The 22,243-nt window shown below is 36.0% G+C and overlaps 1 protein-coding gene across 5 annotated transcripts in view; it reads left to right on the top strand.

Moving 5' to 3' along the window:
- Positions 1-22,243, top strand: part of LOC149070417 (uncharacterized) — a 117,672-nt gene that overhangs the window by 42,113 nt on the left and 53,316 nt on the right. For all 5 annotated transcript variants that reach the window (XM_089250146.1, XM_089250145.1, XM_089250147.1 and 2 more), the window contains 5 exons: positions 1,439-1,517; positions 3,825-3,881; positions 9,876-10,136; positions 12,093-12,419; positions 13,748-14,466. In XM_089250146.1, coding sequence (XP_089106272.1) covers positions 1,439-1,517; positions 3,825-3,881; positions 9,876-10,136; positions 12,093-12,419; positions 13,748-14,466 — 1,443 coding nt within the window. The remainder of the gene's footprint in view (positions 1-1,438; positions 1,518-3,824; positions 3,882-9,875; positions 10,137-12,092; positions 12,420-13,747; positions 14,467-22,243) is intronic.

Below are 22,243 nucleotides of genomic sequence, written 5' to 3'. Positions count from 1 at the left end.
ATTTTCTTTTTTCTTAAAATATGGGATAAAATATTTCTTTATAAAATTCTCAGATGAATACACCACATTATATGCCATGTAATACATTACCTTGTTGCATCTGTTATTTTTTTTAAAGTAACTTAAATTCAAAGACTTGTTGTTGCTGGCTATCACTGAAAACCACCTCATCCAGTAATCATGAAAAGTTTCTAGGACTTTTAAAGTTTTGCTGATACAGCATAATTTTTTTTAAATTATCCTCTGTACCAATTTTTTAATCTTTGTCATCGTGCTATATTTACCGTTGCTATATTTTGTAGTTCTCCAAAAAAATTTAACTCGTTCATTTTGAATAAAATTGATAGCTGCTTTCATTTATCTATTTTGAGCATGGGAAATGTAGCAAGGCTAATTCAGGCTGGAATGAGTAGGCAGACATGAAATGCAGTTTCTAGCAAGTACAAAAATGTACCGACTTTTTAAAACACTTGCTGTTGGTTTTGCAACTTCAATTCAATTCACCACATTTGAAATTCTTAGCCCATTTGAAGGGGGTATGATTTATTGATACTGATGAGCTCTACTAGACAAAGTGATGATGGATATTAGAATCCTGTCTTGAGGTGTACAGAATGCGAAAGGAGCTGTAAAGATAATCAGTCTGATTGATAGCCAGTCTGTCATAAACAGTGATATAGTCCAAGGACAGAAGAGAATATGCTCTTTGACACAAATGTAATAGATGTAATTGCTCATACAGTTATTACTTCTTGCTTCTTTGTTGAGAATCTTTAGACTTTGAAAAAACATTTTTGGGAAAAGAAAAAAACCAAATTTTTAACTTCCGGTGACTTGTAATTTAGAGGTACATTGCAAAATGGATCATATAAATGAAAACGTAACATTTTCTTATATATTTGGTCAGGAGCACAGAAAATCATCCTATTACTGAAAGAAATGTGTAAATGAGAAAGTGTATAAGTGAGAGATTACTTAAAAATGAATTAATACCCTCATAACCTAGCACCCCTAAGGGATAATATTTATAACAATGTATATGAATTGATTTCATACCAAATTGAAATGTTTATATTCATACCAAATTGAAATGTTTATATTCATACCAAATTGAAATGTTTATATTCATACCAAATTGAAATGTTTATATTCATACCAAATTGAAATGTTTATATTCATACCAAATTGAAATGTTTATATTCATACCAAATTGAAATGTTTATATTCATACCAAATTGAAATGTTTATATTCATACCAAATTGAAATGTTTATATTCATACCAAATTGAAATGTTTATATTCATACCAAATTGAAATGTTTATATTCATACCAAATTCAAATGTTTATATTCATACCAAATTCAAATGTTTATATTCATACCAAAGTGAAATGTTTATATTCATACCAAATTGAAATGTGTTATTATTCTATCGCCAGTTGAAGGATTGGAAGAAGAAGAAGCATATGTCACTGCTAACGTTCAGGAAGCCCAGGCAATGAATGAGGATAGTGAAAGGTATTTTGAACTATTAGATTAGAAGATTATATAATCTAAATTGTTTTGTTTAATTTAAGTTTGAGTGTTAGGTAGGAGTCAAAGAAATGGTCTCTTCCCCACATAAATATTGTCTTATAACTAAACCCGCAAACTTAGAGTTGTATTAAAGAACATGTAAATTAGAGTTCCCCGAACTTTTTGTTCCACCGCCCATTTCTTCAGAATTTCTTTTTCTCGTTGTCTCCCCAACTCAAGCCATCCTATAGGATCCTATGTTATACCTGTAGCTTCTACCGCCCCCAGGGGCAATATTACCCACTTTGGGAGACACTGATGTAAATGAGCTATATTCACATACGAATGCACAACCATAAATAGTACTGGAAAGTGCTAAAAGACATACAAGATGCAGAAATAACAAGACAGAATTGTTATGAACAACATGCGTTAGTAGTTAGAAAATTTAAATACATGTAATCAACTCCATCTATTAGTTGGAGATGATAAATAATGTCACAACAGATGCTCCAAGTTAGCACCATCAAGAATGATCAATGCATCTTACCAATATCACAATGACTGCGTGGAAATGTTCAAACAAACGTAGTTTTGAAGATAGCAGTAGAGATGTTGAGAATTCTAGCCACCAGGTTCATGTCAGAGGTAGCCGGAGTTCTCACTGAAAGAAATCAATCTTTGATAAATATAATAGGCTAGCCTGGGTCTACCACACTAAATGAATATCATTTAACATACCAATAACATTTCTGGTCATTTGTTCCAGGATGGTTTCATGGAATATGGTTCATTCTCTCTCTGTGGTTCCCAACTTCAAGGCATGAATGCAAGCCGATCTCCTCTTTAAAAAGTCTCGCCACAGAGAGCAACAGACCTACAAACAGTACAAATGTAATTCCATCATAACACATCACTCACTTCACTTCTGAAATATAGATGGCACCACTAAAAAAACACTACATATGCACTCAGACTGTTAGGCACACACGCAGTTACACTTCCGGCACAACTCACTAGGTAGTAAATTGCCCATAAATGGTGATAGACATGAGTTGTGCTCGGTTTGAAAGAAAGAAAAGAAGGTTTATTTTCTCTACCATCCCTCGAAGTTTGTAGGTTCAGTTTTGAGACAATCTGTAGAAAACAAGAGTGGCATGGAACTTCAGAAACATGCAAATGATAAAGAACTTATAAAATTTTGAGCAATAAGGTTAAAAATATATATAAACACCATATAATTTCACGAGCATAAGTGCACCATTACCAGGGTCAGTTGAGCCAAAATTTAGGTCTGTTTTCCAGACTCTTCACAAAATACAAATTAATAAAACCATAATTTATCATTTTATTTCTTTTGTGATTAATTAACTAGCTTATTTTGCTTCCCACAAAATTACTTATTTTCACAAAATTAATAAAACTTTTCACAAAAAAAAAAGAAAAATTTTCACAAACACGGGACCCTTAAAAAAAAGTCTCAACAGACCCCTAACTACACGAGTGGGGGTTTTGAAATCAGTAAGATTTTCTTTCTATTGCTTTTGTGGTGAAATTGAATAATTAAAAGTTAGGTGATATTCCATAGCTTCGGGGATTGATTGGGTCGTGTGTGTGTGTGTGTGCGAGCGCGTTCAAATTTTTAGAGCTCTGCTGTCATAATAATATTTCTTATAACTCTTTTTGTGCTTCCCATCTCATTCTTGGTACACATGATATATGGTGGTGGTCTTTTTATCAGTATTATACAGCAGGGCTTGACAAGTGCCAGGTTGCCATGGCAACTAAAAACTTTTTATTGGTGCATAAAATTTTCTATGAATAAGTACTAATTAGATGCCTCTCGTAACCAGTATTATAAAGAGCACAATTACTATTATGTTACCAAGGGGCATGTGAATGTTAAATTGGAGTCAACATACGATTTATGAAACTCATGTCAGAGCTATCTATCACCATGAAGAGTAAGTCCTAGAAAAGTTTAAAAAAAATGTTTTTTAGACCTCCTCCCCTTTCCCCCCCCCCTCCCACACACACCTTACAAAAAGTTTAGTTCCTGATAAATTTCACTAATTTGTCAAGCCCTGCTATACACAAAATTCGTCCACCTGCATATTTCTAAATTCTATTCCTCTATTGGTTCCCGAAAATAGTTTCCTTGACTTATGCCCCTTAACCCATTAATTTTTGATCTTTCATTCAAAGTTTCTTCATTTCTGATGTTTTTCCCTGAGCATTTATTTATAAATTTCTGATAATATAGGTGTTTTTTTTTTTTTTTTTTTTTTTTTTTTTTTTTAAATTTTCAAGGACAATCGAACACCTTAGAGAGACCATAGGTCAATTGAGAGAGGCATTGAATAGCTGGTTAGTAAAAATAAAATTTCTTTCACGTATTTATATACCGTCTTGTAATTTGACATTTTCTATTTTCTTCTCTGCTGTAAATATATTGTTTTTTTTTTTTTTTATAATTTAAAGCATACAACTATATGCTAAGATCCTGATTAAAGTGCTTTCTCTAGGTGTTATCCTGATTACCCCCAAACCAGAATGTTTGGCATTGTTCGGCAATAAGCCCTGATCTGAATGGAAATGTTCTGGGTAAAAATTCCCATAATTGTGTTTTCTGTACTTTTCTTAAAATTCTTCCAAATTGTTCTGTGACATACATTGTAGTTTCCAGCTTATTCTGCTGTGGGGCTGATTATATTCCTATTTGAACATAAATGTCTGATGATTATGTGCCAGAGAATTGAAAATTGTTTCAACTTAAATGATGGACATTTCTAGCACTTCGTTATTCAGGACCTTTAGAAAATAAAGATTGAAAACAATTTTTTGATTGGAGACATTCAGAAATGAGACATGAAATTAGCAGCTTCAATTTTTGTGGCCATTGTTCAACAAATCAGATTTCTCTGGCTAAGATGCAGTCATTAGTTTAAATATTGTTTCAACATCTCTCCAACACCATGGGTTGGTATTATCCGGAGATATTCGATGAAACTGACTGCTAAAAAGTGAAATAAAACTATCATTGTGCTGACTTTGACTGATGGATGGGGTTGGTCATTTTAAGTACATTTATAATGCTTTTGTATCTCAATTGAGCGATGCATTTGCATCCAATATTTTTTGATTAAAGAGCATCTAATTCCATACAGTTTGTTTTTGTTTGAAATTTCACTGCAAAAAATCTGATATTTTATATGCAAGAATCTAATTGAAGTATTTCAGAAATTCGTACCATGATCATGTGGTGCTAATGTGTTAGACCACTCTTTCCTGTGCATGCATTCATTAATATTATTTATGTATAACAAATATGTATATATATATAATCAGAGATGCCACTGTACTCTAATTTACCTGGGACCAAGGTTATTCAAAAAATCTGGGTCCTTTTTCAGTGGAAGTGGGTCCTCTCTCAAAAAAAATTTATCTTGAAAAAAATTATGGGCCCCCTTTCCCTATAATTCACTGGTATATCTATGAATTTTCTTCCAGCATGCCCCATGTCTTTGATCACCCCGCTTATATTTCTTCGTTGAGATTGAGCGGTGGGCCATGTTATGGGTAGGAGGAGAAGGTATCTGTGAATCAAGTATAATTTATTTCTAAAAACATATGTTCTATCCAAAGGTTCATTTACTTTCATTGTCTACTAGTAAGAAAAGCTTGCAAAGAAGCTCATTAGCACTGAAAATTAAACGTATGGAATTCCGCACATGTAATAAAAAAAACAAAAATATCTAAAACAAATATACAGTTGATCCCTTTTATAACGTTTCTCCCATTTAGAACTTTTTTCTGCTTAGTACAACTTATTTTCGTGGTCTTAACAATAAGTAATTCTCATTAAGATTTCCCGTTTAAAGTTTTTCTATTTACAACATTTTTTATGAGTGTTTTTTGAAAAATGTTATAAGCAGAATCCACTTTAATTAACAGTTGGAGGCACACATTTATATACAGTCAAACCTTGTTAGTGCGTCACTTCGCTTGCTGGGTCACTTTTTGTAACTCCCAATTGGAATTGGCACAGCTATGGCTTACTCCGCTTAACGAGTCACTCCGTTTACTAAGTCATATTTTTGCTCTCCCAAGGGTGACTCATTAACGAGGTTTGACTATTTACTAATAAACATGGTTCGTACGGTCCTTGAAAACCTTGAAAAGTCCTTGAAAAAAAAAAGTTCATTTTCAAGGCCTTGAAAGTCCTTGAAAATAAATAAGAGTCCTTGAAAATAAATAAGAGTCCTTGAAAAAGAATTTTTTTTTTAAGAATTCTGTGAGAGTCCTTGAAAAATTTGTGTTTTCCGAAATAGTTTTCGCCACTTTTTTTTTTTTACTTCGTAAGTGACATCCTTAAAAAAGTGAAAAGCACAGGGAAAAAGCCTTAGTAGCCAATAACCCTGGATAATTGGATTTAAAGCACGTTTTTCCCCATTATTATAAAGCCGGGTTTTCGTAGGAGCAGGTTTTTTGTGCCGCGTGCAAAGTGAATCGCCCAGCGTGACACGCCGTCCACTCACCAATAATAAGAAAACAAGTTCGACTGTTTTCCTAGAGAGCGCAACAAGCCTCACACGGCAGTGTTTTACGTCAGGCGTGATTGGCCGACTGTTTCTGGAGGAGTCAAATGCGTTGTGCGCCACTCGTTTTACCGATCTTCTCTTCATTTTTGTTTTCTTTCACTTCCCTTCATCGAGCTCGATGCTTTCCTTCAAACCGGAGCATGCAGATGACAGAGTAGCTGATAGCAGGGCCGTGAGCTGATGCGCCACGGTAGGAATACACAAACGCGTAGTGTGATTATGTAAAACGTTTCTGTCGACGCGAAATGATACAGTTCGGTTCATGCGGCGCCAAAAACCTATGTTGGAATGTTTTTTCCCTTTTTATTCTCTGTGCACGTGGAACCGCTCGGCCCGACGCAATATGCAAATCGCTGACGGCATGCTCTCACCCTCACGGGAGCTCGGCTTTGTACTGTAGGCTGGTTTTTTTTCCGCGTCTATGTCGGGATTGTATTTTTTCTCCCTGAGATTGCCGGTTGTTATTTGTCGGCCGTTTTATTTATTTATTTCTTTTATGATCGTAAATGATCTTGTTTTTTTTCCTTGCAACTTTTATGGAATAAAAGCTAGAGTTCAAAATGAACTTCCGATCGTTGATTTTTTTCTTCAGCTCAGTCGGCACACTCTGACCCCCAACAACCAACCAATACCTATTTCTAGAGTAGAAGTCCTTCTGTTCTAGAAGGTATTGCAACAACCCACTTCTAGGAAAACCCGGCTTTATGGTAGCATGTATCCTGTGATCGTATGTAGACGTATTTGGAGTCGTTGGAAGTCATTAAACTTTTGTACAAGGTATTTTTTCTGGAGGACTTGAGAAATAAATATCTTAGAAAAAAAAGTTTCATAATTTTTGCCGAAATAATTTCAGCCTTTCGGTCCGTAATGAGCAAAGCTTCTTCTGATTACTGTCAACTATAGGCGGAGATTGACTTGGAAGTCTGGGGGGGGGACACGATGATGATGTCAATTCATATATGCATATATACATTAGATCAGTCAACTTCACATCCCCCCCCCGTATCTCCGCACATGCTGTCTAAGGTTGTATAAGGTTCTTTAAAGAAAGAAAACAAAAAATGAGTAACAAGTGTGTATACTTTTAATTACTTGTGTAGCTGAAAAATCCCTTCTATCAAAATTGGTTGCTGAGTGTGCCAGACAAAAATGTCGCCAAATGCAAGCTGTACTTCAATGGGTGAATCGGCGCTGAAATCCATTGAGCTTATATTACTGGAGGGAGTATGACGCAGGGCCATAACTAGGATTTTTGTATTGTCTTGCCGCCCCCACCAATTCGGAATTCGATAATTTTATAACGGTGTTCACCTAAAAATTGCCACCCGGGGCAGTTACCCCTCCCGCGTTCTAGTACCGGCGCTGGTATGACGTCAGTGGTCTACATAATTACTTGGAAGATCACGTGACGCGTTGAATGTCGGCGCATCTCCGTTATTTTCTAATGGCATCCATAGTTGCTTAAAGGAGTTTAAAACAATAAATGAAAGAAATAATTAAATAATTTCAGTATCGATGATATAGTTCCAAAATTAATGAAAGAGATAGTTCCAGAATTAATGAACGAAAAAATTACAGAATTAATGAAAGAAAGAATTACAGAATTAATGAAATATAATTCCAAAATTAATGAAATATAATTCCAGAATTAATGAAATAATTTTAGAATCAATAAAAGAATTCAGCATTAGCGAAAGAAACAAATCCAGAATTTATGAAAGCAATTATTCCAAAAGTTATTAAAAATTATTCCAGAATTGATGAAAAAATTATTCCAGCATTAATGAAATAAATAAATTCAGAATTAATGAAAGAAATAATTTAATCTTTTTTTTATCTTTAGAAGAGTTCTTTTTTTTAGTCTTTAAAAGGAAATTAATTGCAATATTTAGAGACTAAACTACGTTTCAATGAGGAAATGGACAGGTACGAACTGTGTTATTCAATGTGTCATATGTTTTGTATGATATATATGTGTATGTGGCCTCCTTTATTTATTACAGATGATGTGAAATAAAGTAGGTAGAAATGTAATCTCTGAAAGTTTTAATCAAAATTAAATATGCGCCTATTCATGTTAAAAATATGCTTTTGTAAAAAAAGTCCTTGAATTTTTAAGTTTTACCTTGAAAAGTGCTTGAATAGTCCTTGAATTTTTTTTCGTTGGAAGAGTACGAACCATGGTAAATCAATCTATAAATTCCCTTCTGATTGATTTTACATTTCGTTAAAAAAATCTTAGCACTTTCAATGTCTTCTGATCCAATTTAAAGCAAATTTGATTCTCTCTCCTCTCTCATACACTTATCTTTTGATTCCCTATTCATACTTTGATTTCCCTGGTAAAATGATTTTATTTTCTCTCCCTGATGGTCCACCACTCTTATCTGTCGCCATTTAACTGCCATGTATTTTCACACCTGAATATGGGAGCTATGTCAGATTTGTATTGTAGAAACTTAAGTGTGCTTATGTGTGTGTGTGTGCCCAGCAGGTGGTGCCATCTATCTAGTGCCGCAACTAGATATTTTCTGAAACGGGACAAGCACACATTTTCGCACGCCCATGTAATGTAGAAGAATCAGTTATAAAGGGTGAATTTAGTGCCCCCCCCCTCTAGTCCAGAGCCCGAGATACAAGATCCACTTGTTCCCCCCCCCCCCAGTTGCAGCCCAGCATCTATCCCCCTAACACTGGTAATCCGTGCATTTGAAGTTTAATATATACATATTTGTGTTGTAGGTCTGTGTGATCGCCGTCGCAACCAGAAGTTTTTTAAAGGAATAGCCAACTCAAAATTTGAAAACTAGAAAATCACATTTTTAGCCAATTACCATTGCGTAATCACGGGTTCCAAACCCGGATTTTTACCAAAAGCAAAATTAGGTGGGATGTAATGGGCCTCTTCCCTCCCCCTACCGGGAAGATCAAAAATTAAAAATATTTTTGTAGAGAATTAAAATATTGGAATAAAATTTCTTTTATATTATCTGTTGATTTAAAATTGTTTTCCAGTGTTAGTGACCCAATTTTTCTGTGAAGAATTGGATCCTTGTGCCTCTCCAAAAGTTGATTCTGCGTACACACCCGTGATTTTCGCGATGCGAAACAGTGATTACCACATAGCAGCTAGATGACAAAACTACAGATATTCAAGGTCGAGTTTTTACAGATTCAGTTTTTTTCCCTTGGTCTCGGGAAAGTTTTACAATTTGAATGGGTGTTCTGATCATTTACGATTTTAAAAAAAAAAATGTGCATTCGCAATATTGTGGGACCAAGGCAAATTTACGCTGTATAGATGCTGTCTTTGAATGCCGGCAGATAGCCACGAAAGTACCGTAATTTCTGGTATGTAACCAGAAGGAAGAAAATCCGCAGAGGAATAAAAACTCAAAAATTTTACAATTACACTGCCTCTCATTCAGGGAAGCAACTAGATATCCCTCATCTTATTATTCAACAACCCACGAGTATATCAATACAGTATAGTGTACAAAGTAGTAAAACCACTTTTCAAGGTCGCACGATCATTATAATCCGCAAAAAGAAGAAAAAAGAAAGAAAGGGAAAAAAGTTAAGGAGGTTTTTCTCTCCACTTTTTTCTTCTAGGAAAGAACGCATGACCAAAATTTTTATACGTCCTTTTCTGAAATTCTAGGTATTTGACACGTTATAATGGCGCATCCCTGTATAATATAGGAGCAGTATTTCTTTGCAAAATTGAAATATTTTATAAATTTCTATTCTATTTACAAAGTGGGCAACAAGATATTCCTCCCAAGCAGAGCATTCAGTCTACTGGAAATTCCACTGCGAAACGTGATAATATTAGGAAAGAACAAAATGAACAGTTTCCAGTACGACGACATTATGAAGCTGAGGGACGAGCAAATGAAGATACAGATATTCCAGGTGCCCCGGGAGCTGTTGTTGCTGCTGCTGCTGCTCAACCTGTGGCTTCTCCATCTCCTGATCCTAATTCATGGGAAAATGACTTTCGTGTACAAGAAAAAAAAAGGTATATAACTGATCCCTATAATTCCATATTTTTCTTTTTATGTATGAGCGGCAACATTATGAACCAAAAAGCTACTTGGAGGTAGCTTGTCATCCAACGGAATATCAGATTTTCACCATATCAAAATTGAAGTCAACAAACTGATAATTTTCTTATTTGAAAATCTGATTATTTATATTTTCCGATGGGCTTGAAATCCTGATAATGAATCATTATCAGGATGATAATAATTTTATTATAAATTATTATAAAATTTATTTTATTTATAAATGATTTACCTGATTGTATCGATACTAAATGCTTAATGTTTGCTGATGATGTAAGAAATTTTCATGTTATTAATAATGCTGATGACGTTGCTAAATTACAAGAATCTATTAACAAACTGAATTTATGGTGTGTAAATAATAAGTTGTATTTAAACATTGATAAGTGTAAATGTATTACCTATAGTAGGAGGCATTCTCCACTTATATATGATTACAGTATTGATGGTCAATTACTTCTAAGGGTTGATTGTGTGAAGGATTTAGGTGTTATATATCACAGTTCTTTTTCATTTAACCAACATATTAATTATATTGTGTCTAAAGCATCCAGAAGTCTTGGTTTTATAATTCGTAATAGTAAGCTTTTTCACAATGTTGAAACTATTTTGTTACTTTTCAATTCCTATGTTCGATCTGTTTTGGAATACTGTAGCATAATTTGGAATCCACATTGCTTATTTAATATAGTTAAAATTGAACGTGTTCAAAACAGGTTTTTACGCTATGTATATTTTAAGAAACATCAGTCATATAATCACTACTTATCAAACGAAATACTTCGCTCATCGTTCTGTTATGATTCCCTTGAAACTCACCGTCTCTGGTCCCTTACTAGGTTTTTTGTAAAAATTATTCACTCTGATATTGATGCACCTGATATTCTAAACCTTATTACTTTTTATTGCCCACAAATCAATCTTAGATGTCGTAATCTTTTTTATGTTCCTCCATATCGTTCTGATGTTTTGAAAAATTCTCCATTGTACCGATTTCTGAGATGTAGTAATACTGATGATGTATATTTTTAAACTTTGAACTTTGTATATATATGTTTTTCTTGTATTCATATATGCAAACTGTTACTGGGCTTTTGCCTGTAGTTTGTATTTAAATAAATAAATAAATAAATTTATGCAAATAAAGTCATCAATTATGTTCACATGAACAGTTTTGTCACTGCATACATGATTTCTCTGGAATGAATGGTTCAAACAAACATTTAAAAAATTTTCACACGTATTTTAATTCATTTTTTAAAATTTATAGTAGGACTACAATATGAACCTATATCCTTGATACATGTATTATTGTTGAAAATGATGTGAAAGGTTGAATTTTTCAATTGTGATTCATTTGTGTGGCTACACCCTCATTACTACTTTTATCCTCATGAAGAGAATAAAATTAATAAAACTGCTTGCTACCACTTTTTGCGATTTTTATCATTATAAGAATGCATTTTCTTTTTTGAAGCTACAACTGACATTTCTCAATGAAACCATAATCATTTACACAAAAACAAACTAATTTGGAAATAATAAAAATTTCATCCAGTACAGTAACTTGATGACATTGTGCAGTCTTCAAGCACAGAGTTTGCATTGATTGAAAATAATTTAAAAATTAATCAAATTTAATTCAAACATTTATACTTCAGACAATTTTTGAATAACTATCTTCTAATGGGAAAACGGGGAGGGGGGGGGGAGAGATTAGAAAGTTGTTCATGTTTGCAAGGGGGGCCATGGGCAAAAAAAAGATTGAGAACCACTGGTCTAGCAGACCACCAAGAAGGGGGATAAATTCCAATTATTATTTTATCCCAAGGAAATTTCTTTAGAATTAGAATTTTATGGGTTTTTTTTACTTTATTAATATTCTATTTATTTTCTTTTTTCGATTGTAGAAAACTTGAAAATGCAAAGCAAAAGTTGCAGCTCATGCAAGATTTGGTACAAACTATAAAAGATGCAAAGCAATCTGGGCAGCGTATCCCTGCTTCCTATCTGCAAGCACTTACCTCACTGGGTGAAACTGAAGAGCTTGATAATTCAAACGATGAAGATGCTGAGACTGTTACTGATAATGAAGATAGTCAGGATGAGGAGGAGGAAGATGATGAGGACGGCGATGATTCAAGTTCTGTTGTTGATGGAAAACTGTTAGAAACCAAACCAAGTGAAACTCTGAATGAAGTCAGTGAAGTGAGACGTAGGAGTGATGAAAATACAAGGTGAGACGCACCTAAAAAATAATTTTGTTCTTCCGTGCTGTTGCATGCTTTTATAATTTAATTCAGTCATTATTTTTTTATTTCAACGAACTTAATGTATTTCTGAATAATTGTTTACTCTCCAGCAGACAGTGTAAGATTGATGAATTCACTTTGTTTATATACTTTTATATTTATGTGTACATTTCATTTGCTTATGTTGTGAACAGAATGAATACTTTCTTGAATATCTGACTCCTTGTGATCATAATTTTATCAAGTTGCCAGTCATTTTTGGTCACTGCAGACTAACCATGTCATAACAAACTTCAAGAGGTGAAAATGGTGTATATCCAATCCAATAATAGAACATAGGAACAAACCAAGGGAACGATGGGACTGAAAATTCCAAACGTTATTTCTGGTAGTTCATTATAAACTGGGTTTATATTGCATGAACAAAGTACAGTTAAACCTTGCTGTGGTTTATACCGCAGCAAGGTTTAACTGTACTTTGTTCATGCAATCAAATTCCTAATTGTCAGTTTTTTTGTATAATTTCATAAATCTTTTATAAAAAGCTTGCAATGGCTGGAAAAATTGTTGCTGAAGTGAATTTCTTATTACAAATAAGTCTAAATAGTTTGTTTTGTTAGACAGTAAATTGCTTTATCAACAGCTTTTCAATCATGCTTTAAAATTTTCACTTGAAAATACTATCACTCTGCAGCTCACAGCTGCTGATTCCAGCTTTTTGCATAGAAATACCTGCTCTATTTATAAAATTATTAGTATTAGCTCATTGACGTTAAACTGTAACTGTTGCAAAGGACCACAATTTTACAAAATAGCCGATGTGGTGGTAGAATGATCACAGTGACGGACTAGCAACATGAGGACCCAGATGTGAACCCCACCAGGGACACAGTGATGGTCGGCTGAAGTTGATTTCCCATGGTTCCCTACTTCGAGGCACAAATGTAAGCTAATTTCCTCTTTAAAAATTGTCTTACCACAGAGAGCAACAGGCCTGCAATGGTACAAATATTCAATCATTACACTTAACTCACAATATGAAATGTAGATTGCAGCACTGAAAAATCAGACAACACTAAATACATACTCAGACTGTTAAGCACACATATTCCAGTTCCAGACTATCCCACAAAGCTAGATTGGAAGAGATATCAGCAATGTGATAAATCCAACAGCAGAGTTCTGGCTTTCATTCATTTTGTATTATAAAATACTAATTAAGACTACAGTCTTTTTTCTTCTGAAGCATTTTTAATTTTCAGTTTCAATTATACATTTGCTATTTTTCTTCTTTTTTTAAATTTCAATCTTAGATCTGAAGTTGCTGATCGAACGAATGTAGATGAGACGGAAAACCTTCAAGTTGAAGATATAAAGTCAGAAAGGGATAACTTAGTAAAAATTCATGAGGCATTTGCTAAGCTGCAGCATAAGTTTTCATCATCTCCTAAACAGAATAATGAAGAGATGCGATCCAGTGGGGAAGGAGGAAATATGCAGAAGAGAAAGTCATCCAGAACAACAAATACTTTACCTCCAGTTGGCAGTCAAGTCCCTTCTAGACAACAGGAAAACATGCTGACAAGGCACAATGTTGAAGCACAAAACAGAAATAACAGCAGCACAAATGTAGTAAGATCTGGGGCAGCTTCCCTGAAGAAAGATAATTTTAATGACTTATCAGCCAAACTGAGTAAACCAGACTTGTGCTCAGCTTCACGACCAACAGATTTGCTTACAAAGTACAATTCGGTGCCTTTTGGATTCAGTTTCAAGTTCAAGCCTAGTGTAAGAGATGAGGTTCAAAACAGACCAACTTTCGATTCCATCATAAAGCAAGACCGTAGTAAACCACAGAATTTACCTAGAAACAGAGACATTCCGAGTAACTCGTCCATCAACTCTGAACCTCTGGATGGCTCAAGTAGTGCTATAGCTCCAGACACAACAGTTGCTGCTACATGGGGAGGCTCGAGCACTCAGGATAACTTTGAAGATGAAAATGATCCTACAGAAAGCCTTGAAGAACAGGGTAAGAAAAAACTAAAGAAATAATTCCACATTGTTTTCTAATTTTGTCCTTTGATGTGTCCGTAACATGGTTTTCATTTATCAGTGATAACCTTTAAGCTGCTAAAAAAAATTCCATCTTTGTTTCTTTGTATTGTTGTAAAGATTTTTTTTTCAAGGTTAGAAAGAAATTATTGTCAAATAATTAACACAAGGTGAATTGCGATATATAATTTTTTAAGTCTCATATAATAAGTCTCATTGTTTTTCAATACTTCAATATCTTGTTGATTGCTTACCATTGTTGATGAAAGCAGTTTAAGGGTTAAATACTGTGGTATTTCAAACTACAATGGAACCTCTTGACTATATATACAGACACTGTATAGACAGAACGTTTTGTCGGCATGCTTAACCAGCTGAGGGGCCACGACACACATGTGAGTCAAAACTCTAGTATACCAAAAGGGGCAGTAACTCACATATGCGTTCACCCAAAATGGTTTCGAAAGTGCCAGGAACGCACATCTGCATCGGAGAAAACCAGTTCCTTCCCCCATATCTTTTGTATTGCACCAGACACTAATACTGCCATGTCATACGCCTCTTTCTTTTCTCCATTTTTAATCTTTCAGCCTGCCCCTCACTTGAAGATCTCTAAAATAAAAGGGCACGGGAAAAGAAGAGTTGTGGGACACATGTACCTTCCTACACATTGACAACACAAATACTCATACATAGAAGAACACAAATGAACAATTGAATGTTGTTTGACATCGGTTTTTTTCGAGGATTATCACGAAGACTACTTGGGTTGGGGAGGTATTAGGAACTCAGCAGTGAAATAGAAGCATTTTTGGATATCAGGATATCAGATAATTCCCGTCAACAAAGCAAAATAGATTTTCTCGTAAAAGGCCTTGATAGACTGTAGCATATTCATTAATAAATGTCGCCAATTTTTATTAAACATTGTGTTTATCATAGAAATTTTATGCAACCTTTCAATAATCGTGTGTTGCAATTAAAAATTAAATACCTATAGCGGAGCAATAAAATCATAAAATCATGAGCAGAAACAGAGGGGACTGGTCACATCTACCGAGTGGCGTATGCAGGATCAACTTTCAGTGGAGGCATAAAAGACTTCGGGGGGGGGGGGGGCCCACAAAAATTTTCTTCCTGAGAAATTCTGAGTTACTACCCTTCAAAAATCATTTATATTAACAGAAATAGGTAAATATAACATATGAAGAGTATTTTCTTTTGATATTTCAATTTTTCTTACATAAATCTAGTGAAACTTTCATAGGCAGCCAACCCTATTCTCTGGCCAACTTACCTTTGCGGCAAGTTTTTCTCGGAACGGAAAATAGGCTCCATAGACATAATACAAAAAATAATCCCTATTTCGCAGCCACCTCTGTATGCAATCAGCAGCGAACCTGTCGTCTTAGAGGAGTTTGAATGTATAATTTCTTTTTCCTAATTTTTAATGGGCTTGGGGGGTCGGTGCACAGGCCCCAGCCTCCCTGCCCCTTTCACCCTCCGTTTCCCCAAAAATAAATCTGTATTATCATAGGCGGAGAGTGAAGGAGGAAAATTCGCGCACCCCCCCCCCCCCCTCATTTGAAGCGCCTGCATCTGCTTATGAATGAAATACATTGTGAATCCTCTCTCTTGCGGACACCTTGCAGAACAAAAAAACTTGTCCGTAAAAGAGGAGTGGCCTTAAAGAAGAAGTTTTTCATTTGTGATTGAGAACTAACTCTTTGAAAAAAATTCATCATTTGAACATCGGTGACAAAGGGTCCATAGGTGGATCCTTTGATCTCCGATCTATTGTTCTTGTAATCTTGCACATAGTCATGAGCAGAGATACGGAAGTTCACGGGGGAGGGGGGGTTCAACATAATTTTTAGGAATTTATTCAGCTTTATTAGCTTTGCATGGAGTAGACCATTCTTCAAATACAGATAAATACCCGTATTACCTGTACAAAATACATTCCTATTCATTGTACTAGCAAGTTTGAAAGAAACGTGAGTACCAGCAAGTGAAAGAGATAAAGATTTCCCTTTCCCCTCTAAATCCTCTTCCACAGATAAGAGTTGGAATTCTTTTTCTTTTTTTTCCTTTTATTGTTAGCTAAAATTGTTTCTTTCCTGATAAACTATCTCAAAAACGGTTATTCAATTGCTTATTATCAATTGACTGGTTCATCACCTTCATTTTCACTTGCGACAATATTGAAACAAAGTAAAAAAAAGTGAGTGACAGAGAAGAGCTTTTATCAAGCTCAAAAAATGAATCATCTAAATCATCCGTTTCTGAGTCGGAAGAGGAAGACATAAATGATGTAATATGGACTGGTGCAAACTTAATGCAGGAAATCCTCAAGAAATATGCGAGAATATTATTAATATTTCAAATATGCCGCTAGTTCTCAATGCCTTGCAATGTGGAACATTTTACTGAATTTTTGTAGCCTACTGTATTTTTATGGGGACTTTTTCTCATTCTTTTATTTTTCTACTATTGGTTCAATTCACAAATTTAATAATTGCTACTTCAGTTGTCTTTCTTATATATTCATTATAATTTTCAAGTACTTCATTTACCCCACATCTGTATGTTAGAGAAAATACTCCATTGAAAAGCTATCAAAATTCATTTTGTGCGAATGGTATGAACTCATGTGTATATGTTGCAGTAAATATGAAAAATCGGTGATTACCCATTATCGCCAGTTATTATGCGTAATCACCAATCGCATCAGTATAAAGTAGATTAATTTTCCTACATTTATCACTTTTATCAGTGATTACGCATAATTCCCAAATGTAGTTGATAAGTAACATAAATATGGAACAAATCATGCAGAAATATCCCCAAATTCAACCACTTATTAGTTTTTCCCGTACGCGATGGGACGAATTAAATGAAAATAATGTTATAATGATAAAAACATATATATCAATCTTGTAATGTTAGCTATCATTAGAATGTTACCTTTAGAATGTTGGTATTAATTTTTGGGTGAGACAATATACTAGGGAAAGCAACGTCAGCATACCAAAAATTAGAAGAGAACAACAGCTAGATGCGTTTCGGAACTGTATGAAGTTTCTTCTTCAGTAGCAGAGACAAATAATGGAAAGACAAAATAATCTCTATAGCTGGAGTTACTCGCTGTTCAAGACAAAGAGTCCGACTTTTTGACTCTTTGTCTTGAACAGCAGTATTTGTCTATCACCGGTAAATGTGATTAATTTGGAAAATTTAACAAATTTGTCAAAATGGTCTGGAATTATGCATAATAACCGAATTTTTTGCATTTACCATAAAATATATACGGGGGCACAGGTAACGGTTCGCACAGCATTTTACTGGCGAACGTTGTAAGTAGAGGCATACTCCCAATTAGAAAAGTATCCAAATAGCAAGCGTTACTCAGATACGTCATTCATGTTTCAAATGGTTGTTAGTTACTAAAATAAAACACATTAATTTTCATACGGACACCCTGTGCCCGAAAATCAAATTAAAAAGTTGTGCCCTGTCTGTCTCTCTACTGCAGCCAACAAAAACTAATTCTACATTTCCACATGGTAAAACAGTTTACCCGCATCCAATGCTATTTTTCCCCAACATTCCCCCATTTTTCTAATTCGAATATCTCAGTGATTATTCCACTTAGAAACTTAGAATTTTTTGACATCATAACGAGAGTCAGGGCAACAACTTTCTAGTTGGGTTTTTAGGCATAGTATGTCCATATAGAAAGTTAAATTTTATACTTTAATAACTATAGTACCCCTTGCAGCATGAATGCGTGTCTGTGAATTCACGACTTCAGTAAATTTTACATATTTAAATAAAGCCTCGTTGAAAAAAACGGAACAAATTATATTAAAAAATAATCTGAACAAAAATTACAGGAATGTCCTGTAATAGGGCACACATGTGGTCCGAAAAATTGTATGATACATTTCAGTGGTCCTTGGGTTCAGAAAGGTTGAGAAATGCCGATCTAAAAAATTTGAGTCTTGAAAACGGAAATGACATAGCATTAAATTAAATTGGAGTTTTTTTACTTTTTTTAGCCGTAACACAAATCCTACAGAATGATCAACTCTAGAAGCCTTATATTTTGAATCTGAAAGCGCCTATTAAATACCAATACCAACGCCTATAAAAAAAAGTTTGTACACACCTATACAAACAAAATGTTCGATTTTCATTATTTGTGAAATTAGTGGAACAGCAAATATAAGGTTTATTTATAATTTAGATGGATTTGTATGACCCATTTCTGAAGCCGATGCGATAAGAACCCCTAAAATAGATTGATGATCTAAAAAAATCATAAATCATACATTCAAGATCTATGCACACTTTTCCTCCTTTATTTTTTTAACACTTAAATTATAAGTTATCTCATATACAGAACACCTAAAATACGAATTTTTCAGCATATTTCCCTCATCTATATTTCTGAATAGTTAAACCATGAACAAGTAAATAACTCTCTACTCTATCAGTACGATTGAGCAGGTTCAACAAAAATGCAGAGGTGCACTATTGTTCAGCCTAAAGAATAGAGGCATTAAGTGGGCATTACACAAATGCCACTTCAATCAAATCCCTACCATCCCTTGCCCGATGTCCTGTGGAGCAGAAGGGGGAAAAGCATTTTCTACCTGGCCACTTTTGAAAACATTTTGTTGAAGGTGAAGTGTTTTTTTTTTTCAAACCATTTTTGAATCTTCTGTGATCCTCAGAGGGTTAAATAGGTAGTAAAATACCTCACGCCGCCGCCCCCCCCCCCCCCCCATTCCACCAGATTTAAAAAAATATCTGTTAACTCATTATATGAGACTCCATTGTTGTATTTGACAACAGTATAACATTGAAATAAAGTCTAACAGGCAAGCTGTTAACGAGGATATACAGCAATACTTTTATTCACGAGACACGTGAGATTTAAGTTGTATCGAGAGAAGAAGACATTCTCGAGAGTTCGATTTTAACCTTCATCACGAAGGGTTGTGTGTTTCGCATGTTAATGCAAAATAAAGGAATGCCTCATGTTCGTCGCTTCGTATACACCTCACCAATCGTCACATTGGCGCCCAACGTTTAAAATAGACGCGTGAGTGTTTTTAGCTAAGCGGACATCCTAATTAGGTAGCAAGTGAGTGAAAATGTCTTACTTAGTGAAATATCGAAAGGACGAACTCCGTCGCCTTGCCGAAGAGATGGGCGAACCTACCGAACCCGAGATGAAAGTGATAGAGCTGAAGAAGCTGATTACGTCCAGTAAAGAATACGATGAGGTCTTCGCAAATGGAGTGCTACAGGCCCTCGTAGAAGAGAGAATTCGACGAGAAGAAGCAGAAGAAAGAATTCGACGAGAAGAAGCAGAAGAAAGAATTCGACGAGAAGAAGCAGAAGAAAGAATTCGACGAGAAGAAGCAGAAGAAAGAATTCGACGAGAAGAAGCAGAAGAAAGAATTCGACGAGAAGAAGCAGAAGAAAGAATTCGACGAGAAGAAACAGAGGAGAGGATTCGACGGGAAGATGCCGAAGAGAGGAACCGGCGAGCAGAAATGCAGTTCGAACTCGAGAGACTGAGGATAGAAGCGGAGAAGTGCCAAGCTTCCGTTCGACCGGCTGCGACAAATCTGGACTTTCAACTGTCGGTTCCGCGTTTTGAATCATCAGATGACATTTCATTGTTCCTGGTCCTGTTCGAACGACACATGGCATTACACCAGATTCCGGAAGAATTGTGGATTACGTATCTCATCAATAGCTTACCGAAGGAGGTGGCTAGGATCTGTGCCAGGGAGCCTGAAGAGAAGTTCAAGGACTATCGGTATCTCAAGGAACTGCTGTTAAAGCGATTTAAGCTACATGCGGACAGATTTCGACAGCTTTTTGTAGAGCATCGGAAGAACTCGGAGAGTTCACGGCGTGATTTTTATTTTGAGTTGAAAACGTATCTTGAAGGGTGGTTAACAGAAGTTAAGGTCACAACATTCGAGGACTTGATTAATCTAGTCATAGCTGATCAGATGAAGAAGAAGTGCCCTCCACAAGTGAAAGAACATTTCATCGATGTATGGGCCATGTTGATCTCCCCATCGGAACTAGCGGAGAAACTCGACGCGTATGAAGATGCCAGGAGTACTTTCCCAAAGAAATTCAACCAGCAGTACGATGTCGAGGGTCGTCGAAAGCAAACACCAAGGAAATATCCATGGACGTCATCAAAACCAGTGATTCGTGCAGATGAACAGACACTTCCCATGATCAGCCTGGATGAACAGTGACCTCTAAGCTGCTATGGATGTGGATATCCGGGGGTAATTAGAGCGCAGTGTCCGACCTGTAATCCCGAAATGACAGCGACAACCGCTCAGTTTGGTCAGTTGGAACTGAATCTATGCTCTTTTGTAACAAAACCCGTAGCATTGTTAAAAATTCATGTAAATGGCAAAGTGGGAACTGCCTGTGCCGACAGCGGTGCTACGCACTGTATCGCAAGTGATACTCTGCATCGTATTTTGAAAGAGCAAAACGCCAAATTCCATCAGGAAACTATCGAATCGAGATACGTCTTGCAAACGGACAGCAATCAACGGTGAATGTGTGGACCACAACGGTATTGGTCAACATCCAATGGAAGCGACTAAGGACGAAATTTATAGTTCTTCCTGGAATCGTCTGTTACAGAACTCTTTTGGTAATCGACTTTCTAGAGAAAGCTGGTATCGTGTTGGATCTCAAGCGAAGGCAATGGTTCTTCGGGGAAAATACTCGGAAGCGATTCCACTTTGTGAACGAGTCTACGATTGAAACTGTTCAACATGTAGTAGAGCATGTTAACTTGAATTCTTGCCAACTACGACAAGTTGAAGGACAGCAACGGAAACAAGTGCTGAACAGGTCGTGGAAAAAGAATGAAAATTTTTTCAGTCCAGGGGGAGGAGACACTCCCGAAGGCGAAGTTCACCATGGTGATATGGCATCGGAACCTCAGCGGTGGGATCGGTTTAGACGTCTCAGGAACCAAACAGGTCACGTCCGTGACTATCCACGTCATGTTTCTGACTATCCACGTCATGTTTCTGGCTATCCACGTCCTGCTGTCCATAGCGAAATCCACCGATCCGCAAGAAGCTTTCATCACCAATCGGTGCAAAGGCAACCACGAGTTACTCCGACAGGCAGGCAAGTACTAGACTTACGTTTCCGCAGGAACGAACGAGTCGAACTTTCCGGTGCCGGGCGACGCAGTCCAGGATCACCAGGATATTATCACATACTGCATCGTTGTAAAATGCCAAGCCGAACAATAACGTCTAGCAATAGCTTCCATGAGTCAAGGACCCAAACAAGTATAAGCAGTGCTAGAGAAGGGAACGATAAATGCAGGGGGAGCGGCATTAAATATTCTGATCAAAACACTAACGCGCGTCGATCAGAAGGTCGCAGCCATGCCCAAAGAAGTCGTGAAAACAGGTTGACTTCCATGCAAAGCCTTACAAGAGTTTCTGTGAAGCAGAAAGTGGAACAAAAACGGGATGAACGCAAAGGTTATGTTGACAACGGTTCCAAACAGAGTCCTCGAAGGAAGAACTGGTCGACAAAGTTCACGCCGCAACGAGATGGACCGTACCCTGTGCTAGCCCAGAGATCGCCTACGAGGTACATAGTTGCTGATCCGGCCAAATCGGGTGTCTCTGTCAGCGTATATCGTACTTCTGCTCTCACACCATGTGCGAAACCGG

This window comes from Pholcus phalangioides, unplaced genomic scaffold, assembly GCF_987345545.1.
Source record: "Pholcus phalangioides strain wild (caught in Gottingen) unplaced genomic scaffold, Ppha-v1.0 ptg000022l_1, whole genome shotgun sequence".
NCBI lineage: Eukaryota > Metazoa > Arthropoda > Arachnida > Araneae > Pholcidae > Pholcus > Pholcus phalangioides.
This window is presented reverse-complemented; position numbering and strand designations above follow the sequence as displayed.